This window comes from Leptinotarsa decemlineata, unplaced genomic scaffold, assembly GCF_025532065.1.
Source record: "Leptinotarsa decemlineata unplaced genomic scaffold, Ldec_3_MD MMD2_tig00026314_RagTag_RagTag, whole genome shotgun sequence".
Lineage (NCBI taxonomy): Eukaryota > Metazoa > Arthropoda > Insecta > Coleoptera > Chrysomelidae > Leptinotarsa > Leptinotarsa decemlineata.
In genome coordinates, this window is record NW_027412684.1 from 12,543,268 (window position 1) to 12,564,400 (window position 21,133).

Genomic DNA, 21,133 nt, shown 5'->3' on the forward strand with positions numbered 1-21,133 from the left:
ATAACTTAACTTTATATCTCTCAGTGCGAAGGTAAGTCTCTCCTTCTCAACTTTATTTGTAATTTACGTAATAGGTATCATTTTCAGTACTTTTTGATAGGAAAAACGTTATGGTTGCGCCAAGTTGGTGCTACCATCTTTATTAATGGAAAGGTGTATTGTGGCTTGATACATAATTCGATTGTCTGTCTAACATTTTTTGAGGAATATAGAACCGAACGATTTATTTCATAACTTCAGTTTCTCCCCATTCACTTTTCAAACTTCATTTCTTACGTTAATATATGTATCTGGGATAGTTCCATTGGGATCACTTTTGATTCTACGGATCTATAACATAAACTTGAGATTTCACGAATCACCACAAGAAATCTAAGGACGTCATATCGAGTGAATTAGCGAACCATTCTAAAGAACCACGATTGCCTACCCACCCTTTTGGATGATTGTCATCTACCCAATAATGAAGATATACTTCTCAGTGAAAGATAATATCAGCTGAAATCTTATTTTGATTCGTTAGTTGTCTAAATCGTTTCGTAGAAGGGACCATCAGATATAACCTGATGTGACAGTTCTAGATGATTTCGAGGGGATAATTCAAATCTTTGTTTTGCGATACACAAATGTCGCTGATTTCAGAAGTGGTTTATGACTCGAATAGAAACTTACGACAGTATTATCAGTTTTAAGATCGTATTATTCCTATATATTCCAATAAAATTATTTCACCTCTTCTCGTGGATACGAGAAGAGGTACTTCCAATAGTCCAGGAACATTTCATAATGTAAGAGATGAAATTTATGATAGACTCCATTATTGTCGGAAAATTTTCTTTGTACATGATATTCATCGTTTTTTGAAAATTCCTGAAATGAATATAAGACTGCTGGTTACTCAGAAATAGTCTATCCAATACCCAAAATCACTCAGAGTTGAATAAAAAATCAAATCACCTATCAAAGAGGTATCACAAGAACTCTTCTCTTCTAAATAACGAGCGATGCAACACTATTTCATTCGTTATCAGGAAGAATCCAAAATTATACTATTTTATGTGAAGTATGTCCATCTAAGATATCTTGTACCCTTCGAAAATTAGGCAAATTGTATGTTTTCAAAGTGTATATCAGCAAATATACAGCATAAAGAATGAAAATTTACTCACTTACTAATGTTATTACTAAAATTTACTCACCTATTAATGTTATTACTAGAAGTGCAATGAACGTTTCATCTTTCGCCATTCTGTTCAAAATGGTACCTACGGAAATATATTGCATCAATATATCATCTACATATTTTGATAGGGTTATGTCACACACATGCATTCAAAGTATATTCATAAGTGGGCTCAAAATATGTTGTGGAGGAAATTTGAAATAAATATTTGAAAATAAAATCTCGAAGCATGCATCCCTCCCAGAGTACCTACACCGTAAGTTCTGGTACCACGCTGGGCATTGAATTATATCCGGCAGATATTTATGCAAAATACCTCATAGAGGTTAGTCTTGCAGATGTTTTTTGTTCATACAGCAGCAGGACCATGCAGAAATCAGTTGAGTAGATCTCCTACAAACCAAAACCTCGAAACCGGTCTACTCGACTAATTTCAGGATGTTTCTGCTGCTAGATGAATGAGAATCTTCAAGCTGTTAGTCTAGCAGACGTCTGCAAGAGGTTAGTCTTGCAGTCTTGCAGATTCAAGGAACATCTGTGAGACAAAACTCTTGCAGATGTTTTTCATTCATCCAGCAGCAGGACTCTGCTGAAATCAGTCGAGTAGATCACCTACAGATCGAAACTTCAAATTTGGCCTACTCAAGATGATCCTAGTGTTAAATGAAGAAGCAGCACTTGCAACACTAACCTCTGAGAGGTATCTTGCTGTCTGTCGGATGATTCTGCTCCGCTTGGGGCTTTGTTCTCGAGATGCAGCTGTTACTGGTTAACAATTTTCCTCTTAGAGGAAAAAATCATGCATGCAGTCGAGCCGCATTGAAATTAAACGAGTCTTAGGCACTTTTCTGTTTGGATCGGATCTTTCCTACACTGATGAGAGGTGATACTTCGAAACCAGTTCGTAGTTGATCTACTCAAATAATTTCAGCATAGTCATGTTGCTGGATGAACGAGAAACATTCGCAAGGTCAATCTCTGTGACGTATCTTGATATAATTCAATGTATAGCGTGGTATTAGCCGACAAAAAGGTTGTTTTTCGGCAGGTATTCACCAGAATCTACCGTGTAGGTACTTTGGTAAAAATGAATATTTCGAGATTCTATTTCGAAATATTTATTTTTTTTATGTTTGTATTTCTCCTCGATACGGTCCTCAAACGTATTTTGATTTGAAATTCCACAAAATAAGAACACTCTTAAAGCGAAGTATTCATGAAAGTTCTGGATACAAAGTCGAATTCATGTTTCAAAAACAGTTTTCAGAATTCACAACTTTCTTTAATAGGTCAAGTTGATATTCACAAATTACCGATGAACATATCATTTTGTTTCGAGATGAATATATAAATATATTAACTTCTGGTAGAAGTTCATTATATCTCAAAGTGGAGTGAAGTAGGTTTGCGAAGAATAAACATTTCGAAGTCGTATCCACAATTTAATGTCACCATCAAATGTTAGAGCGGTAAAACCATCAATCAGTTCATGTTTCGAACCTGTATAGGTTCATCATCAGCTGATATTTAAAATTCTACAATAAAAGAAGAACAACGTAACAATAGTTAATGCAATGCAATTAAATCACCTATATGGAGAAAAAAAATGTTTTACTTCAAATTATAACGGAGAAAAGAAAATTGATTCATATTAATAATGACGTTTCAACCACCTATGGGCGGCTGGAAGCCTTTATCCACAAACACAGAACACAGCAAGAGGCGAAACACCACATACAAATCGACTCGTGTTCTGAGCAAACAGATCCCATACCATCTATACGTTTCATCTTGTTACAGAATTGAGGGTTTATTGAAGATTAAGGAAGAGAATTGAAAAACTTTTGGCGAACGAACTTTACTTGCCACCTATATTCTCGTAAATTTGCAGCTTTTAATTCATTATTTCACAGATTATTTAATATTTCCAAGTCACATGATAATTTCGATATAGAGTTGAATATCATCAGAAAAATAGGTCATGATAATGGTTTCTCTGCTTATCTAATTGATAGAATCTATAACAAACACAGAACTAAGTTTCTCCACCAATAATCCTAATAAATATTGTTCCATTCCCTATTTAGGTAAAGTTTCATATGATATTTTGAATATTCTCAGACGTTACTATAATGATATTAATGTTTCATTTCATAATATGAATCCTATTTCCAAATTGTTATTCAATACTAAGAATAAAGTACCAATCTCTCATAAATCAGGCGTTTACAGAATTTCGTGTTCACAATCAAATTGTTCTGCTCAGTATGTCGGACAAAGTGGCAGAAAAATTAAAACAAGAGTTCTTGAACATGGTAAATTGATTGACGATTTCAGAAACCTAACCTTAAATGATCATAACACTAAAAGCTCATTCTCTAACCACATTCTTAATTACAACCATAGTTTTGATATTGATTCTGATTCAGATATTTTAACACGTCTGCCAAAAAGGAACTTTACTTAATTAACTTGAAATTTTTGAAATTTATTCTGCTTTTGATAACCCTAATGTCATTTCTCTCAATGAACAAGTACAGTTCGATTGCCAAAAGTGTTTCAATTCTCTAAATTTTAACTAAATTTCCCCTTCCTTAGTCTTCCATAAACCCTCAATTTTGTAACAAGATGTCACGTATAGATGGTATGGAATCTGTTTGCTCAGAACACGAGTCGATTTGTATGTAGTGTTTCAACTCTTGCTGTGTTCTGTGTTTGTGGATCTCTAGTCATTGTTCCAAGTCATCTCGACTCCATCTCTTGATATAATTTTGACAGTTGATTTCCCTTTCTCATTCTATTGATTTCAGATATTTTCTTTATAAGTCGTTTCCATGTGCCAATTGATGATGTTGATATTAATGAATGGGTATGACGGCTTTAAGCCGAACATAGTTCAATTACTGAGAAATATGATGTGATAAATTTCTCCTTTTTTCCAATATATAAAAAAAATTCATAATCAATATGTCATGATGACTATTTGTTTCATTAATTATATGAATTTTCTTTCCTCCGTTATAATTTGAAGTAAAATATTTTCTTCTAAATGTAAGTAATTTCATTGCATTGTATTAACTATTATTATGTTGTTCTCTTATTGTAGAATTTTAAATATCAGCTGATAATGAACCTATATAGGTTCGAAACATGTACTGATTGATGATCATACCGCTCTATCATCTGATGGTGACATTAAATTGTCAAGACGACTTTGAGTTTTCATTCTTCGCAAATATAAATATATATTATTCATCAAGTAACTCAAAGGAGTGATCTAGAAAATTTCTCTTTCAATACCAGTAGATGGTTCTTCACCACAAATTTTCATTTTTTCAAAATGAAGATGGTGAATTGTCTCAAATACAATACAAACCTCGCGATTGAAGTCCTAAACCACAAAGATTTGAGAATGAAATGAACAGTCATCCTGAGAACATCCTCGTCAAAAACACTGTTATACAAAAGGGTCGAAAACCGAACATGGAACAGACGCTGGAATTTGGGTCACTGACAACCCCAGAAGTGACATCGAAGTGATCTGAGAGTACTTGAAGCACTGAGGAAAATGAGGGACAGAAATAGATTGACTATATACTGTGTGCTGGACACTCAAACACCGCAGACAACGATCACGGATCATCAATTTTATATACAATAGCCTCTCAACCAGCCCTGATGATTCCAAAATTTTTGGTATGAAACCAGATTGATAAATGGGTCTAGAAGAAATATAAATAGTACTGGGACTCGAAAAACTGCTTCAGCAGTTCAGCTTTTCAGTGGGTACTATCTTTCGGAAGAAGAGCGCGAGCTAGCAGAATTAGCAGGTAGCGCAAAAAGTACGATACATCGTATATGATTTGAAATTTGTACATAAGAATGCTGTGTGCCAATGGGGTGCCACGTTTGCTCACATTTGACCAAAAACAGTGTCGTGAAGATGTTTCAGTTGAGTGTTTAGTGAAGTTTCACAGCAACAAAGCGGAATTCTTGCGTCGTTTGATAACCATGGATGAAAAATAGGTTCATCACTTTAACTCGAGATGAAAGAACAATCAAAACAATAAACCCAAAAGGGAGATCCGGCTGCAAAGAAGGTGAAGCTTCTTTCATCTACAGGCAAGCTCATGGCATCAGTTCTTTGGGATGCGCGTGGAATAATTTTCATTGACTATCTTTAAAAAGGTAAAACTATCAACGACGAGTATTATGCGAACTTATTGCAACGTTTGAGTGGAGAAATCAAGCAGAAACAGCCGCATTTGTCTAAAAAGTAGTATTGCTTCATCAAGATAATGCACCAGCTCACATATCCATTATCGCAATAATCAAAATTAACGAATTAAAGTTTGAATTGTTACCTCATGCACCCTATTCGGCAGATTCAGCAACTTCGGATTCTTTTCTGTCCCTTGAAAACATGCCTCAGTTACTCAGTTACTGGCTGTTTCGAGCAGCAAGACAGTTTTTAATATAAAAATGATATCGAACTTATTGAACGTCGCTGAGAAAAGTGTATAGCGCTGCAAGAAGATTATGTTGAAAAATAAACAAATTTTTCTCCTGAATTTTTGTGTTTTCTCTATTGGACCGAGAATTTCAGGAACCACCCGCGTTAACAGTATGGATCTTTGTTCTCTGAACAAATATTCAGAAAAAGTAAACTGTGAGATTTTGCACTAGTACCACCAACAGCTACAGACTTTTTCTGCAATATTTGCGCCCTAGTCAGTAAGCCATTTTTCAGTATGTCTGGATCGGAGTTCTCTAAGCCGACTACACTTCTCCCGAGTATGCTTTGTTCCTGGAATAAACAAAACATTTACGGGTAATCGCCGTCGCAAACACTGCTTGAACGTGAGAATGCTATAATGAACCCTGCGATTATAACTCCCATTCCATTCACCGGGTAATTTAATTCCGCCCATTCGTAATACAAGATAATGTCTGTCCTAGGTTAGGATATCGCCGTGGAACACGAATCTTTTTAATATGATCACAAAGACTATGGCTTACCCCTCAATCGTAGATTGAGATGAACACCTGGCGAGCGTAGATTTTCCTAATCTGCTCGGAAAATGACGGGACTCGAGTTTATTTAATCAAGTTTCGACTCCCTGACGAATAAATGCTTTTCAGTCCCGTAACTGGAGATACTACTTGTGATTTAGTTTGATGGAGGCAACTCAACTGAGAATTCTGAATGTCATACGATTCATGTCTTCCAAATCGGAATGACATTCATGAATTTGAATTTTGCAAATAGGTGCAAAACTGTTCATAAATATGACAAAGGGCCTAGGAGTTGGGGCATATTGAACGTGGATTCACCATTAGTGGAGTCTCTCAAGGATCTAATCGTGGACCATTACTTTCCATAAATGATTTATGCAACACATTATACTGCAATAGATTGATGTTTGCAGATGATTTGAACTTATATACCTCTGTTATCAATATAGATGATTATACTAGATTGCAAGAGTAGTTGAACCTTCAACTGATTGGTGCGCCTCAATTTAATCATTTCCAAATGCAAAATTATATAATTTACGACAAAATTCGATACAATACAATTTGCATACGATATCGATGAAACCATCTCAGATAGAACTAACGAAGAAAGCTCTCTGGCTTACAGAAACAGGCGTATCTGGCCATCAGTGATGCCATCAGTACAACACCATCAACGGCCATAGAGATCCTTCTGAATCAACCTCCTCTCCATATTTTTCCGGACCTGTGCACATTGCCAATTGCACTAATCAGTTTAATTAAGAGTGCAACAAACTGTTGGTTGACACTGGAAGTCACAGCATTCTGAAAATGATATATTTATGACTCCCACTGTCAACCACGAACTGCCTTATGAAGTACTGTTCCCAAGTAGAGAGGACTGGATCTTTCGGGAGAACGAAATATTAAGAGCAGATAGTTGTTGGTTGACATATGGATGGAAAACACCTTTTGGTTCTAGTGCAGGTGTTTTTGGTCGCAGACCCAAGACAGAGACATCAACCTACCTAGGACGGTATTTAAAGCGGAGATTTGCTCTATTGAATTATGTGCGGAGAAATTGGAAGAATCCAACAGTGCGCAAAAACCGCCTCAATTTAATCATTTCCAAATGCAAAATTATATAACTTACGACAAAATTTGATACAATACAATTTGCATACGATATCGATGAAACCATCTCAGAGAGAACTAACGAAGGAAGCTCTCTAGCTTACAGAAACAGGCTTATCTGGCCATCAGTGATGCCATCAGTACAACACCATCAACGGCCATAGAGATCCTTCTAAATCAACCTCCTCTCCATATTTTTCCGGACCTGTGCACATTGCCAATTGCACTAATCAGTTTAATTCAGAGTGCAACAAACTGTTGGTTGACACTGGAAGTCACAGCATTCTGAAAATGATATATTTATGACTCCAACTGTCAACCACGAACTGCCTTATGAAGTACTGTTCCCGAGTAGAGAGGACTGGATCTTTCGGAAGAACGAAATATTAAGAGCAGATAGTTGTTGGTTGACAAATGGATCAAAAACACCTTCTGGTTCTAGTGCAGGTGTTTTTGGTCGCAGACCCAAGACAGAGACATCAACCTACCTAGGACGGTATTCAAAGCGGAGATTTGCTCTATTGAATTATGTGCGGAGAGATTGGAAGAATCCAACAGTTAGAATCGGACAGTCAAGTGGCGTTAGACAAAAACAACTCTCCTCGATAGAAAGACTCAACAGACTGTCTCTGGTCCGGATTCCTGGTCATACTGGCCTGGAAGGCAATGAGACTGCTGACTACCTTGCAAAAGGAGATGCTGTAATCAGCTTCATCGGACCAGTACCTGTTATTGGCATCGCTTTAGACTTTGCCAAATAAAGATTAAACACCTGGATGGCAAGAAGATTTATGGACTTCTGACAGACTCTTCCAGGATTGGCTCACTCCAAGGCGTTTATTCACCCTTCGAAGCGTGATGCCAAACAGTTGTTAGTCTATAGTAGGGATGAACTACGATGTCTAACAGGCTTTTTTACTGTACATCAGTCACTGTCAGTTGAATCATCATATGCAGAGACTCGGACTGTCGGAAGACAGTGTGTGTCGCCTCTGTTTGGAAAATGAAGAAACAGCAGAGCACATATTATGTGCCTGCCCCGCTGGGGATCGAATCAGGTTTTTAGAGTTCGGCAGAACCGTACTCTCACCATCTGACCTGAAAGACCACTCACCATACAAACTAGTCGCCTTCGTCAAGAAGCTATGTTTATTATCGAGTGTGAATAGGTGTGACCCACAATAAACCTTCGCGGATTGCGGTTAAGGATCGAGTAGACGGACTCACCTTGGACCTAACCTAACCTAACACTATCGGGAATCTAGGTGTCCATTTTGATCAACTTACTTTTAATAATCACAATAATTTCCTTTCCAACTCTGCCTATCGTTCTTACGGTTTCATTATCATGAATTGTAAAATTTTCAATGATATTTCATGTCTTACTTCCCTCCATTTCAGCTTAGTAAGGTTGAAGTTAGGATATGGGCCTTATTAGGAAATCCCATTAACCAGTATACGAATATATCAAATAATACTGAAAGAGTCTAAAAAAGGTTTTTAAAATACTTGTATATGTTTCAAAACTACTGGCGTATATCCTCAAAAAATTGCAATTATTATAATAATAATCGGCTTTATTCATCGAATAATTACAAATTAAACACAGTGTAACAATCGATGAAAGGCGAAGTTCAGATTATGCTGTTTTTCAACTTAACCTAGATATTTATGAAATAAAAAAAAATCTATAAAATAGCAAATAATATTAACAACTAACCATCAAATAATAAATGATAATAAATAATAAATCCCAACAAACATACACATAACCATAAACACATAATCTAGCCTCAAATTGGTCGAAACATATTGAATCAATTTGCTCTAAATTGTCTAGTGTGGTCTTTATTTCGAAACAACTGAGGAAAGTGATCAGTGAAGATGTTTTGTTAAATACCTATTACGCACTTCCTCACTTCCATATAGCATATTGTATGGCAGTTCCACCAATTCAATGAAAGAGTCTTCAAACTCCAAAAAAAAGGCATATATATATATATATATATATATATATATATATACATCGAATAATTACAAATTAAACACAGTGTAACAATCGATGAAAGGCGAAGTTCAGATTATGCTGTTTTTCAACTTAACCTAGGTATTTATGAAATAAAAAAAAAACCTATAAAATAGCAAATTATATATATATATATATATATATATATATATATATATATATATATATATATATATATATAGATAATATAGATACGATACACCATAAGTCCTCATATACATACGTACACACAAATATACATATACATACACACATATGTATAAACAAAAGAATCACCAAGAGAGCAATGCTTAAATTCACAAGGTAGAGCATTATAAAGAATGATGGAATTGTAAATGAAACTTCTAGTGAAACAGGCTGAATTGTGTTTAGGGATGATGAATGTATCCCGATTTCTCGTTCTTGATTGACGGCACCCAAATGTGCTGTACCTTTTGAAAATATACGATGGTTTTCTCTCGGATAGGAATTTATGCGAAGCAATAATGATATGAAGTTGCCAGATTTTATCGAGTTTAAGCCAACCTGATTCTTCAAATTTCAGTGAAATATGGTCGAACTTCGAGTTATGTCCAACATTTCATCTTGCATCTCTTGAAAAAACAAGAAAACAAGCATCTGATTTTTTAAATAAGTTGTTGAATGGTAGAGTTGACTCTACGGAATCACTTTCTGCCATAGTTTTTATTGTATCAAGATCAACATTTAGAAGTAATACCAATTTTTTTTGCAAAAGAACGAAGTGAATTCCATGTGCAGTATTTGCGAACTGAAAAATAATTCTCGTATACATTCGTGAGTTATAGTCAATTATTAAAAATTTATAGTTCATTATTATTTTAGTTTCCGTTTTATATGAAATCAATTTCCTTATGTGTTAGAATGAAATAGTGCTATAATCTGTATAAATGAATTGTTGATTTTTGCTCTGTGAATAGGATATTGTTGGGTTATAAATGCTATTATTATTATCATTATCTGGAGGCTCAAAAACATCAAAACTATTTATAGCCTCATGAATCGCAGTTTGGAGGGGTTCTTACCACATTTCAATCTGCGACCTCTCCAAACTACTATCCAGTCAATTTTCTGTTCATAATCAGAGTTCACAGAGTTCAAAACTAATTTTGAATGAAATTACCGAAGCTGCGAAAGTATTTAATGAATACCTTCGTGCTAAAACATCACATTGCGTTTCCTGCGGGGATAATAGTTTTCATAATTCCAGGAATACCTGAGATGCACAGAATTTCAGTGTCGTTCTCTGTAAACTTTATTTCCGGAAGATCTGGACATTCAAAAGCGGTCATATTCATCACTGTCCTTCTTTAGTTTCGCTCAGTGCTGTATTAGTCGCGGATTACTCGTCGGTGGAGAATTAACAAAGGAATTAACAGCCCGGCAACTAATTTAACTATCGCATTATATAAAAACTAATTAATGGTATTTCCGCTGCATGACCTCTTTCAAACGACTTTTCATATTACTACTCTCATTCGGATGAGAAAACAAAAATTTTATACGATGTTTGAGCTGCTAAGGTTGATAATTAAACCGAATATGTTTATTGCGATGATACAAAAAACTTTTATTACCGACCAAGCAGATGATATTAGAAATAAGCTTCTGGAATTGCCACGGATGGGAACATTTTTTTTCACGTTCTGAAAGATATTACGAAAATGCAATAGCGGTTTATTGGATTAAAACAACATTGATGAAAAAAGGTATTGCCCTCATACTGACGGTTTCAGTATAGATTTCACAATTGATATTGAAGTTGATAGGGAGAGAGAGATTTCCAAGTGCTAATGCACAAAATCAACATATCAAATCATCTATATACAGTGTGTAACAATGTAAACTTACAGAGCCGTTTTTTAAAATATAAAGTAAGATTTTTAAAAAAAGGTCGGAAACGCCGATTTCTAATTGAAGGGGGAAACCTATCAGACTGGTCAGATTTTTTGTAGTAGGTACGCACCCCCTCGGAGGGGTGCGTCCGACGACCCTTATTCAGATAGGGAAAGTAGGTCGAGTGGCACCTTGTTTTAAAGGTCTTTCGAATACCTTTACATCTCTGTTAAAGGAAAATTTTTGTAACGATTAGTTTTCGAGATAATTTGAAGTAAAATTTCCATGTTGATAATACATTAGACAGACCACTCGGTAACTTGTATGCCTAAATGAAAAAAATTCGAGCAGTTCTTCTTATCAGTTTTTTTGTTAAATAAAATCCCTTCTTTAAAATCAATACCCACTCCTCTTCTTCCAGTTTTCATTAGTACATCGTTCGACTGTTTTGTTTAAACGGGTCGTGTATTGTTATTTGTTTAAAAATGCCTTACACTACTGCTGAAAGGGTTTCAGTTATTGCTTTATTTTTTGGCAACGACCAAAATGCTAATAGAACATCAATTTTATTTAACGAGCAAAACCCTGGTAAACACCTAAGCAGAAATCACGTTCTTGGTTTGGTCACAAAATTCAGGGAGACAGGTTCGGTTTTGAATAAGAAAAGAAATGTTCAGAGAAGGGTAGTGAATGACGATAATGCGATTGGAGTGATTGGTCAAGTCATCGCCAATTCCAGGTTGAGTACCAGAGGTTTATCAGCAATGGCCGGAATAAGTCGAATGAGCACATGCATAATCCTTAAAAACCACAAATTTCATCATTACAAAATTAACCTTGTTCATGAACTCAATGAGGATGATTTTGACCGAAGACAGGAGTTTTGTGAGGGCATGAGTGAGAGATTAATGCAAAATCCCGAGCTGCTTTATAACATCTCTTTTTCGGACGAAAGCTCATTTTATTTAAATGGTTGCGTGAACCGTCACAATTGCCGTTATTGGTCGGATGAAAACCCAAGATAATACGCAGAAATACATCCCCAAAAGTTGAATGTCTGGGCCGGAATATTAGGCAATCATATTATAGGTCCATTTTTCATTGATGGAAATTTAACCGGTGATTCTTATTTACAACTTCTTGAAGAGGCAATACAACCTCGTATAGTGGAAATAATTGAACAGGATCCAAGATATCAAGATGAATTTATCCATTTTCAACAAGACTGTGCACCACCCCATTATGCCCAGCAGGTTCGAAATTTTTTGAATAATAATTTTGATGGACAATGGATTGGCAGAAGAGGTCCAACTGAATGGCCAACACGATCACCAGATTTAACACCACTGGACTACTTTTTGTGGGGATATTTAAAGTCTAAAGTTTATGCTACACAGCCAGCCAATTTGGATGAATTACTTCGTAGAATAATTGATGGATGCCAAGCTGTAACTCCTGAGATGTTGAATAATGTTAGAGCCAAATTCGAACAAAATCTTTATTGTTGCATGGAGCAAAATGGCGCACATTTCGAATATTTACTCTATGTGAGTTACCCTTATTAGGTGTTACTTTTTTTGTGTGTGCTTTAAAAACAATTATTGGGATTTATTAACCCCAAAACAGTTTTTCAAACTTTTCTGTGTCATCAGCATTCAAGGAAATCAGCAGGTTGTATTCGTTGTGTAGGTAAGTTTTTAGTATGATTCTCTTTTTTATCAGAAGCATAAAATATCCACGTCAAAAGGCAACCTTCACAAAGAGGTACCACTCAATTTACCTAAAATGTAAGGGTGATAACCAACCCCATCCCCCGAAAAAATCTCCTCGTAATAAACAAATAATTCTTACTTTTTTGAGAAATCAAATGGACACGTATTAGCAGGTTGTCATAAAAAGCAAAAATTTATTTTTTTATGAAAGTTCTGAACGTAAATTGTACCTTAAAAACAATTTGATTTATTTTAAAAAGAGTTGAACTCAATAAAAATACCTTTAAATCTTCAAATTATCTCGAAAAATAATCGTTACAAAAATTTTCTTTTAACATCTATCTAAATAAGGGTCGTCAGACGTACCCCTCCAAGAGGGTGCGTACTACAAAAAATCTAATTAGTCTGAAAGGTGTCCCCCTTTAATTAGAAATCGACGTGTCCAGCTTTTTTTAAAAATCTTACTTTTTATATTCAAATGCGGCTCTGTTAAGTTTTCGATGTGTTCATACTGTATATAAAAGAAAGTGGTGATAGTTGAACTATTTATGACTCAAGAACGGATGAACCAATTTGGCTGAAAATTGGTGGAGAGGTAGCTTAGAACAAGGAGAGGGACAAGAAGTCACTATAAAACGTGGCATAGCAAAAACGCATCTGGCATGGAATAACAAAAAAGGTAAATGACAGCTAAACGTAATTTTGTCAATGGTTAAGTATGGTAAAAATGACTTTGAATCATCATTAACAATGCCCCGACCAAGACGATCGAATCTTTCCCGACAAAGTCGTAATGCAAGAAGGATACGAAACATTGCGAAAGAAATTACTGAAGAAGCACAAGGAATTGCCCGTGAAGAGCGCCGCGTTAGTATTATAAAAAAATGTATTGCTGTTCGTGGATCTCACTAAAACTCGAGAACGGCTGGACCGATTTGGCTAATTTTGATTTTGAATTATTTGTGGAAGTCCAGGGAAGGTTTAAAAGGTGAGTGAATGTGAAAAAAAAACAAAAAAACTCGAGAACGGCTAGACCAATTTTTATTATTTTTGTCTTTATGGAATTGTCTTCGTCGGGAATAAAATAACAAGTATTGAAAAATGATATTTCATCAATAAAATAATAATAAAATAACTGAAGAACAGCCCAATCAATTTTCATCATTAAAAATAATAATGATAATAATAATAAATGAACTCTAGAATAGCTGGGCCAACTTTTTTTGTATTTTTGGATTTGTTTTCTTCGGGAATAGGATTATAAGTATTGAAAAATAATATTTCATCAATAAAGCTAATAATAATTATGATAAAAAACTCGATAACTCAATACTTAATGATTTTGTATCAATTTTAAAATCCCAAATTTGCCCATTTTTTAACTGTTTGCAGAACGACGTTCGCCGGGTCCGCTAGTATCGATTTCAAATCAGGTGATGAATCACTACTATTGAATTAAAATATTGATTACGTATGATATTCTTAACCTCGTCCTCACCTGTTTACCCCAAACAATGAATTTTTATTTGTTTCATGTAAATTATACACAACTAAGATCAACAGCTTCTCCATCTACAAAATCCTCTTCTAACGAATTTCTACAGCATCTGTATATGTAGAGTAGGGAAGGTGAGTGTAGACCCACACCACTTAGACCACATGTGACCCATTGTACATCCTCCCGAGGAGTTGTCCTCCTAGGTCATCGTCCATCCTGTCCTTTCCAGGAAGGTGAACAAGTCACTAGGAGACACCTCCTTTATATTGGCAGGTGTTGGCCAAGACTCGCCGAATAGACACTCTCTTTGGTAACTTTGAGGTGTCTCACGGCGGCCTTCGTGAAGGTTTTGACAGGTACAGCGACATTACTATCGTTGCGCGGCTTCTTCAATCTTCTTGGAGTTCCCTCCGTGAAGGTGCTCAAGTAAGGGCGCTTTCCTGCAGGAGCAGCCGGTTTCTTGCCTTTACTCAAAGCAGAGCTTTTGGCGCCCGCCGCAGGAAGTGCCCTCGCTAGATTCTATCCAGAAAAGAGCCATCCGCCTGATTGGAGACACGAACATAACTTGCAATCCTGATAGTCTGGAATAACGAAGAGAGGTTGGAGATTTTTCTCTCTTTCATATATATTTTCACGGGAGGTGTCCAAGTGACTTGGCACATTTGATTCCACTGGTGCTGCGAAATTCGAATTTGTTCTACTACTTTGAAAATAACTTAAAGAACTTTCTCTTTGGACAGCTTCAATTTGCTGTATGTGAGAATTATAAATGGGATACCAGATCATCGCCCCATATTCAAGTTTGGACCTCACATAAAAATGAAGTAGCGTGAATATCACTTTCATATCTCTGAATTCTCTAGTGTTTCTCATTAGGAAACTGAACATTCGACAGGCCGAAGAAACAGCTTGGTCTACAAGCTGTTTCTTCACAAGAGTGAATTTTTGTTCAAAACTGGTGCCAAGACCTCTCATTTCATCAACTCAACTGATGGAATTGTCGAATCAATTTTATAACTGAATTGTATTAGACTTTTCTTGATACAAACGATTATTGGAACACAAATCAAATATTAAATCTTTGAATATTTCAAGGTCATCGGCGTAGTGCAGTTTTGAATGGTTAATAATTTCAGTTAAATCATTAATTGAAGATTAGGAACAGATGATGTCCTATATTCGAGTCTTGGGGCACTCCAAAACTGGGAGTATATAAAACAAATAAAAAGCATCTATATTCTACATATTGTTTTCTAGGAGGAAGGTTATTTGATAGAGTTTCGCCAAATTTGCTGAAAGACGCTTGACAAGAATGAAGAGATCGATTTGATAAAAAACTTTTTGCATGTTTGTATAAATGACTTCAAACTACAATTTTCCATCCTATATTATTTCTGTATTTCCAATCCTATATTATGAACAAGTAATGATTCCTTAGAGTACTTTACGTGAATTCTGAACAAATAACTCTTGAATAGAATATCTCCTTCATGACAAATACCGAAAATATTTCCTAGAGATTGGAACTGGAAACCGACCACGTTCTTCCATCTATTAGACTTTCAGAATAAAGCCCATCTGATGTTATGTTTGCTCGAAGTTTCTCATAAATACCGTCGATACTTTCAAACTAATAAAAGACTTTTTAAAAGGATTCCAAACAAATCCGAAACCGGAAATAACTTTTGACTTATTTCTGCAGTTTGTAAGCTCTTCAGTCGCTCGGATGGCTACAAGTCTGATCTAAATGTTTTTTCGATAATCTGGATTAAATAGTTTTAATGAAATTTCAAAAATTATTCGAAATCCCGTTATTTCCAAGGATTTGTTGGAAGAAGATATGTCTTTGGCTTACATCATCGAGCGGATGACGTCAATGTTAAAAACATAAAATATAGATACCTACTTGCCAATACTTGATGGAAATCCATAACGTATTCAGAAAACACTTCTTTGTGATTTTCACTGATCAGTTTTACAAAAAAGTAACATGTGTTTCGCCACACAATGCGTTCTACGGGCGTGTCTGTACTAAGTAAGTGAGTAAGTTAGTTAGTAAAGACACGCCCTAATTCGCACAAACACACACACACACACACAGGCTAGATAGAAAACTGATCAAACCATATTAGTTGTAGGTACTTGTAAAACAGGTTAAGTGAGCAACTTATTGAAGTAAAATAAGTACTAACTTGAATTATATGTGACTCAAAAATTTTATTTTGAAGGTATATCTACGTATTGATTAACACTTGCTGTAGAACGGCAAGTGTTTCGAGTTTCGATCTTTCGCGGTCCGTTTGCGGACCGCGATGTAGATGCTCCTACAACTTCTTCAGTTTTTGAGCCGTCTGTGTAACAGGCAATCTCTGCATTTATTGGAGGTCCTCCCTTTCATGCCTCTCTGCCTGTTATAATTGTTTTGAGTTTTTTTCCAAGCTATACTGGGTAAGCATCTCATCCGATGGCATTCCCATTATGGTGTCGCTTTCCAACTCTTCGTTCAGCTCGTTGTACCTCTTACCGTGCAGCATGCTTATAGGCATTTGCCCTCTGGTCAGTCTACTGATAACTGACCTGGCTTCCCCTTGAATATATAGATGTAGTGGCATTAGGTTCAGCAAGACTTCTAATGCAGCTGTTGGGCTGGTTCTCATAGTGCCCGAGGCAAAGCATCAAGAGTTGCTGGGATATGTATAATTACCTAGTTCGGAACAGTGTTCCAAGCATGTTAGTGTCCATTTCAACCCACCAAAACACTTATCGAAGCAGCAAGTGGAATTATCTGTACTGACATTATTATATTCAGTTTAAAGATATTCATTTGTTTGGAAAAAACCGATGCCTGCGTTTTTGTGGCATTGAATTGAACCTGGTCAGTTTCACCCCAATTCGAAATTACTTCTAGATCCTCATTAAGAAGAGCAACCTTCCGCTAGCGGTGAAGTTTTGCATACGAAGCTACTATTGTTGTACTTGGTTAATTTTCTTCTAGACCAGATCTTTGAATAGGGAATATTTCAAGCATGAAAACTGCAACTTAAATCAACTGACCTGAAATTAGAGAAAAAACAACATCCACTCGAATTTCGAATAATATCTGATATTTCTCATAATAGCAGTGAACTAACCCCTCATATTTCACATATTATCAACTAGTAGCTTCCGTCGTCTAGTCGAGTTGTTTTCTGTTCAAAATTAGTTGAATGGAACAGCGGTCATTTATAATACCACATACATGTGCGTCGTATTTCATTAGAGTTGGAGTCCATAATTGAAGGAATAAGGTCGATGTTGGTTCATGAACTTTGCTGATAAATCGCTGCATTTCCGTATAAAGGAGCAGGTAGATCTACTGAATTATTCAATTTCTCGTCCCTGTTAATAGAAACTTTAGGAATAAGTAATAAAGGTCTTACATTGAGCACTTAATCGATTATTCACTATCCAATTGACGTGAGATCCAAATCCAACCCAAAGACGTTATTTATGAAAAAAGAGAGACAGACGGGTATCGATGTTGATAGACAAGCTGATTCAATTTTTCGTGAAATACTGATTGTAGGGCTGCAAAATATATAGATGTAATATTGATCACCGTTAGAAATATTCATGGAGATTGAAAAACCTATGAAATGATGATGAGAACATGGTGGGAGGAGCATTCAACTAAAATAGTGTTTCACAACTATAAGCATAGTCCGAGTGGGTAGTGAACTACTGAAAATTTAGTTCCTTCAACAGATTTAGGTTAGGTTTCAGACCACACTGTCCTGAAAGGTAAAAAAGCTGCTAATTTTTTCGCAAAAGAGTGTAATGCAGACGGGTTCGTCAGAGTAGTTAGTCTTTGGGCTTCCCCAAGCAAACACTAAATAGGTAAACTCCATGAAGAATTTGAAATTACAGGCAGAATCTACTCAGAACGGTACTAATATATCAACTTTTTGATCTAACAGCAATTGTTAGATCGAAGTAGGGATAACCTTCTTTGTCACTGTTGTGTGAATCTGCGGGTCACACTACAGGTCACTGGCGTTTGAATCGTCAAGACGAGACTTTGGAAGACTGTGCATGTCATCTTTGTTTTAAAGATCTGACCTGCAAGATCACTCGCCAAATTAACAAATCGGTGTAGTATAGCAGTAGTGCGCAGGATTATTCACTTTTATCAATCCCAGCACTCAGTTTGACCACAAAAATATGTATTATTCAAAAGAAATGATAATAACAAAATGACAATAAAAATAAAAATGGTAATGTTTTCTCTAAAGCCTTCGGCCTCCAGGCAATTGCACCATAAGTAATCGATTGTCTGACAATCATCACATAAATCCAATGAATTTGTTTGAGACCTAAACCTCAAGTTTAACACAAATTATTCGACATGTCCATAGGAACAGTCTGGTTTTCTGTAAAAATTTTTTCAAGTCAGCGTTCCAGTTGAGTTTTATGGGCTAGGTTCACTTTCATATGCGGCATTGCGTCTTCCATTGGCTTAGCCTGTCAAAATCCAAATCTCGTGTTACCACAGTTGAACCCATTTATTGAATTTATGTTGTGAAAATTTTGTCATTATCATGAATAGTGTTATTAATTTTCATCGAATAACGGGTCAGAATATTGATAACTTCTACTCGTGATTTTACTCATGAAAAGTTTCTCACCGTTATCAATACCATTTCAACTCTCAATTGTCAGAAGTTGAGCGACATATAATAGTGAATAATGAAACTCCGGGGAAATTGTTTTTCAGATGAGCAACTCTGCGAACTGATCCATCAAAGATTAATTGTACATACTGAGAACAAATCCCGCTTTGAAGTTGACGATAAATTTCTTGTTTAATGGGAAAATCAATTCAAATCTCTTTGGGAAAGTAGGATTCACTTCAATCAAGGAATTGTCTTCAAATTGGTCTTTTTATTAGCAGAATTATTGCAGAAGCAATTGCTCCTCTCGAAAGAGGGTCTTTGATCCCACGAATTTTCTCTCTTTCTGGTTGGAACGATATAATTGCCGCCTTAGTGTTCGAAATGAAATTCTGTTCATTTCAAATGCTGCATTCTTCTCGTTTTTTTCTGAAAATATACATCTTTGGTATAACTCTAATCATTTCATTTCATGAAAGATTAGCAGAATGAACACCATCATCAAAATATTCGTTCAACTGATCAAAAATGTAGAAAAAGTCTACTCTGTTGGATAGAAGAAAGCAGAATTCAATTCGCTTGAAGAGAAAACAGTAGCTTCCCTCTTTTATATTTGAATTCAGTGCAAATCTCACAGAAGCATCACTAGTAGGAATGAAAAATCATCTCTCACAGAAAAAAATGTCTTTTGATTCGTAAAAGTTATTTCCTGATTCACATAAATATTTTGGATCACACCATAATCATAATTTGTTTTTGTTAAAACTTTAACAGCCTGTAGTTCATAAACTGATTCTTTCATAACATATATTCATATAAAGGATGTACTTTATATACTTCTGTGAGTGAAAAATTGACAAAACGGGTAGTCTTGTTATGTGAGTTGTGAAAGCATTTCTTTGGTGCCATCGTCATCATAAAAATTCAGATTCAGATTCTTTATTAACCATTTGTAACCAAGCTGTGCTTGGATATGGCAAGTCATATAGAACTTAGTGGCACATTATTGATGTTATGCAAAACAATTTTTAAAAAAATTGGAAATTCAATAAATTATTTTGAAAGTACAATATTCATACGAAGGACATACTTACATACAAGTAATGAAATAAATTAGGTATTTTTGCAATAGTTCACAAATTCTTCAAGGCTGTGGAAAGCATTTATTGTCAGCATATTTTTAATTTTTTTCGTGTATAGTGTAAGTCCATTGTGTTGTGGTGATTTTCTGCAATATGTGTGATTGAGTTTTTCGATGCGAAGGTTATCTTTGTTTTTTGTTTCATACCTGTGTTTGTCATCATTTTCAGCATGGCAATCTTTATTATTATGTATATATACCGTGTGACACGGACTTATGGTACACCCACTTTTTCTCCTTTATTTCTCTAGCGATATTTCTGAAACTTGGAACATTGAATATGCTCACTAGACGGCATTTTTTGAAATATTAGTAATACAAATTCATTTTCCGGCTTTTCCGGAAATGACAACAACTTTTGATTTTCAAATGAGACATCCTATATATTATCACAAGAACGGTTAGGGAAGATCATGAGAAATTCAACGATACTAGGTTTGATGGTGTTATCTCTGATGACTACGGAGATATCGCCATTTATTTTATACACAAGCTCAATGAGTAGGACAGAGAAACTTTTTCTGGAGGGTCCATCTAACTCTCTCTCTCACACTTTATTTACAATAATTTCGTTATTTAAGCAGATGGTGATTTCATTATGCAAAACATTTTTTTTGTCTAATTTCGAATTCACTCCCATAATTTATTTGTTGGGTTCTCAGCATTCAATATAAGATAGCTATAAAAATGTTTCTTTTCTGATTCAAACTTTCCATTTATGATTATTTTAGATTTTTTATAGTAATCATGGATATTCCCATTATCTTGCAGCTTTCTTAGCCAATTTAGATGTTTTAGTTCATTGAATTCACTTTTCAATTCTCGAGACATAATGAAATGAAATTTGTTTTTGTATCATTTGTATTTAGTTTAATCTTTATAAACGAACGGATGTGTGATCTCGAAGCAGTATATCACGTTGCACTATGCTGTTCACA

General features: G+C 35.4%; 1 protein-coding gene across 2 annotated transcripts in view; it reads right to left on the bottom strand.

Moving 5' to 3' along the window:
* The window catches only part of LOC111507405 (neural cell adhesion molecule 2), a 200,966-nt gene that overhangs the window by 129,665 nt on the left and 50,168 nt on the right, over window positions 1–21,133 (bottom strand). For both annotated transcript variants that reach the window (XM_074181524.1, XM_074181525.1), the window contains exon 2: window positions 1,200–1,265. In XM_074181524.1, coding sequence (XP_074037625.1) covers window positions 1,200–1,248 — 49 coding nt within the window. In that variant the 5' untranslated portion in view covers window positions 1,249–1,265. The remainder of the gene's footprint in view (window positions 1–1,199; window positions 1,266–21,133) is intronic.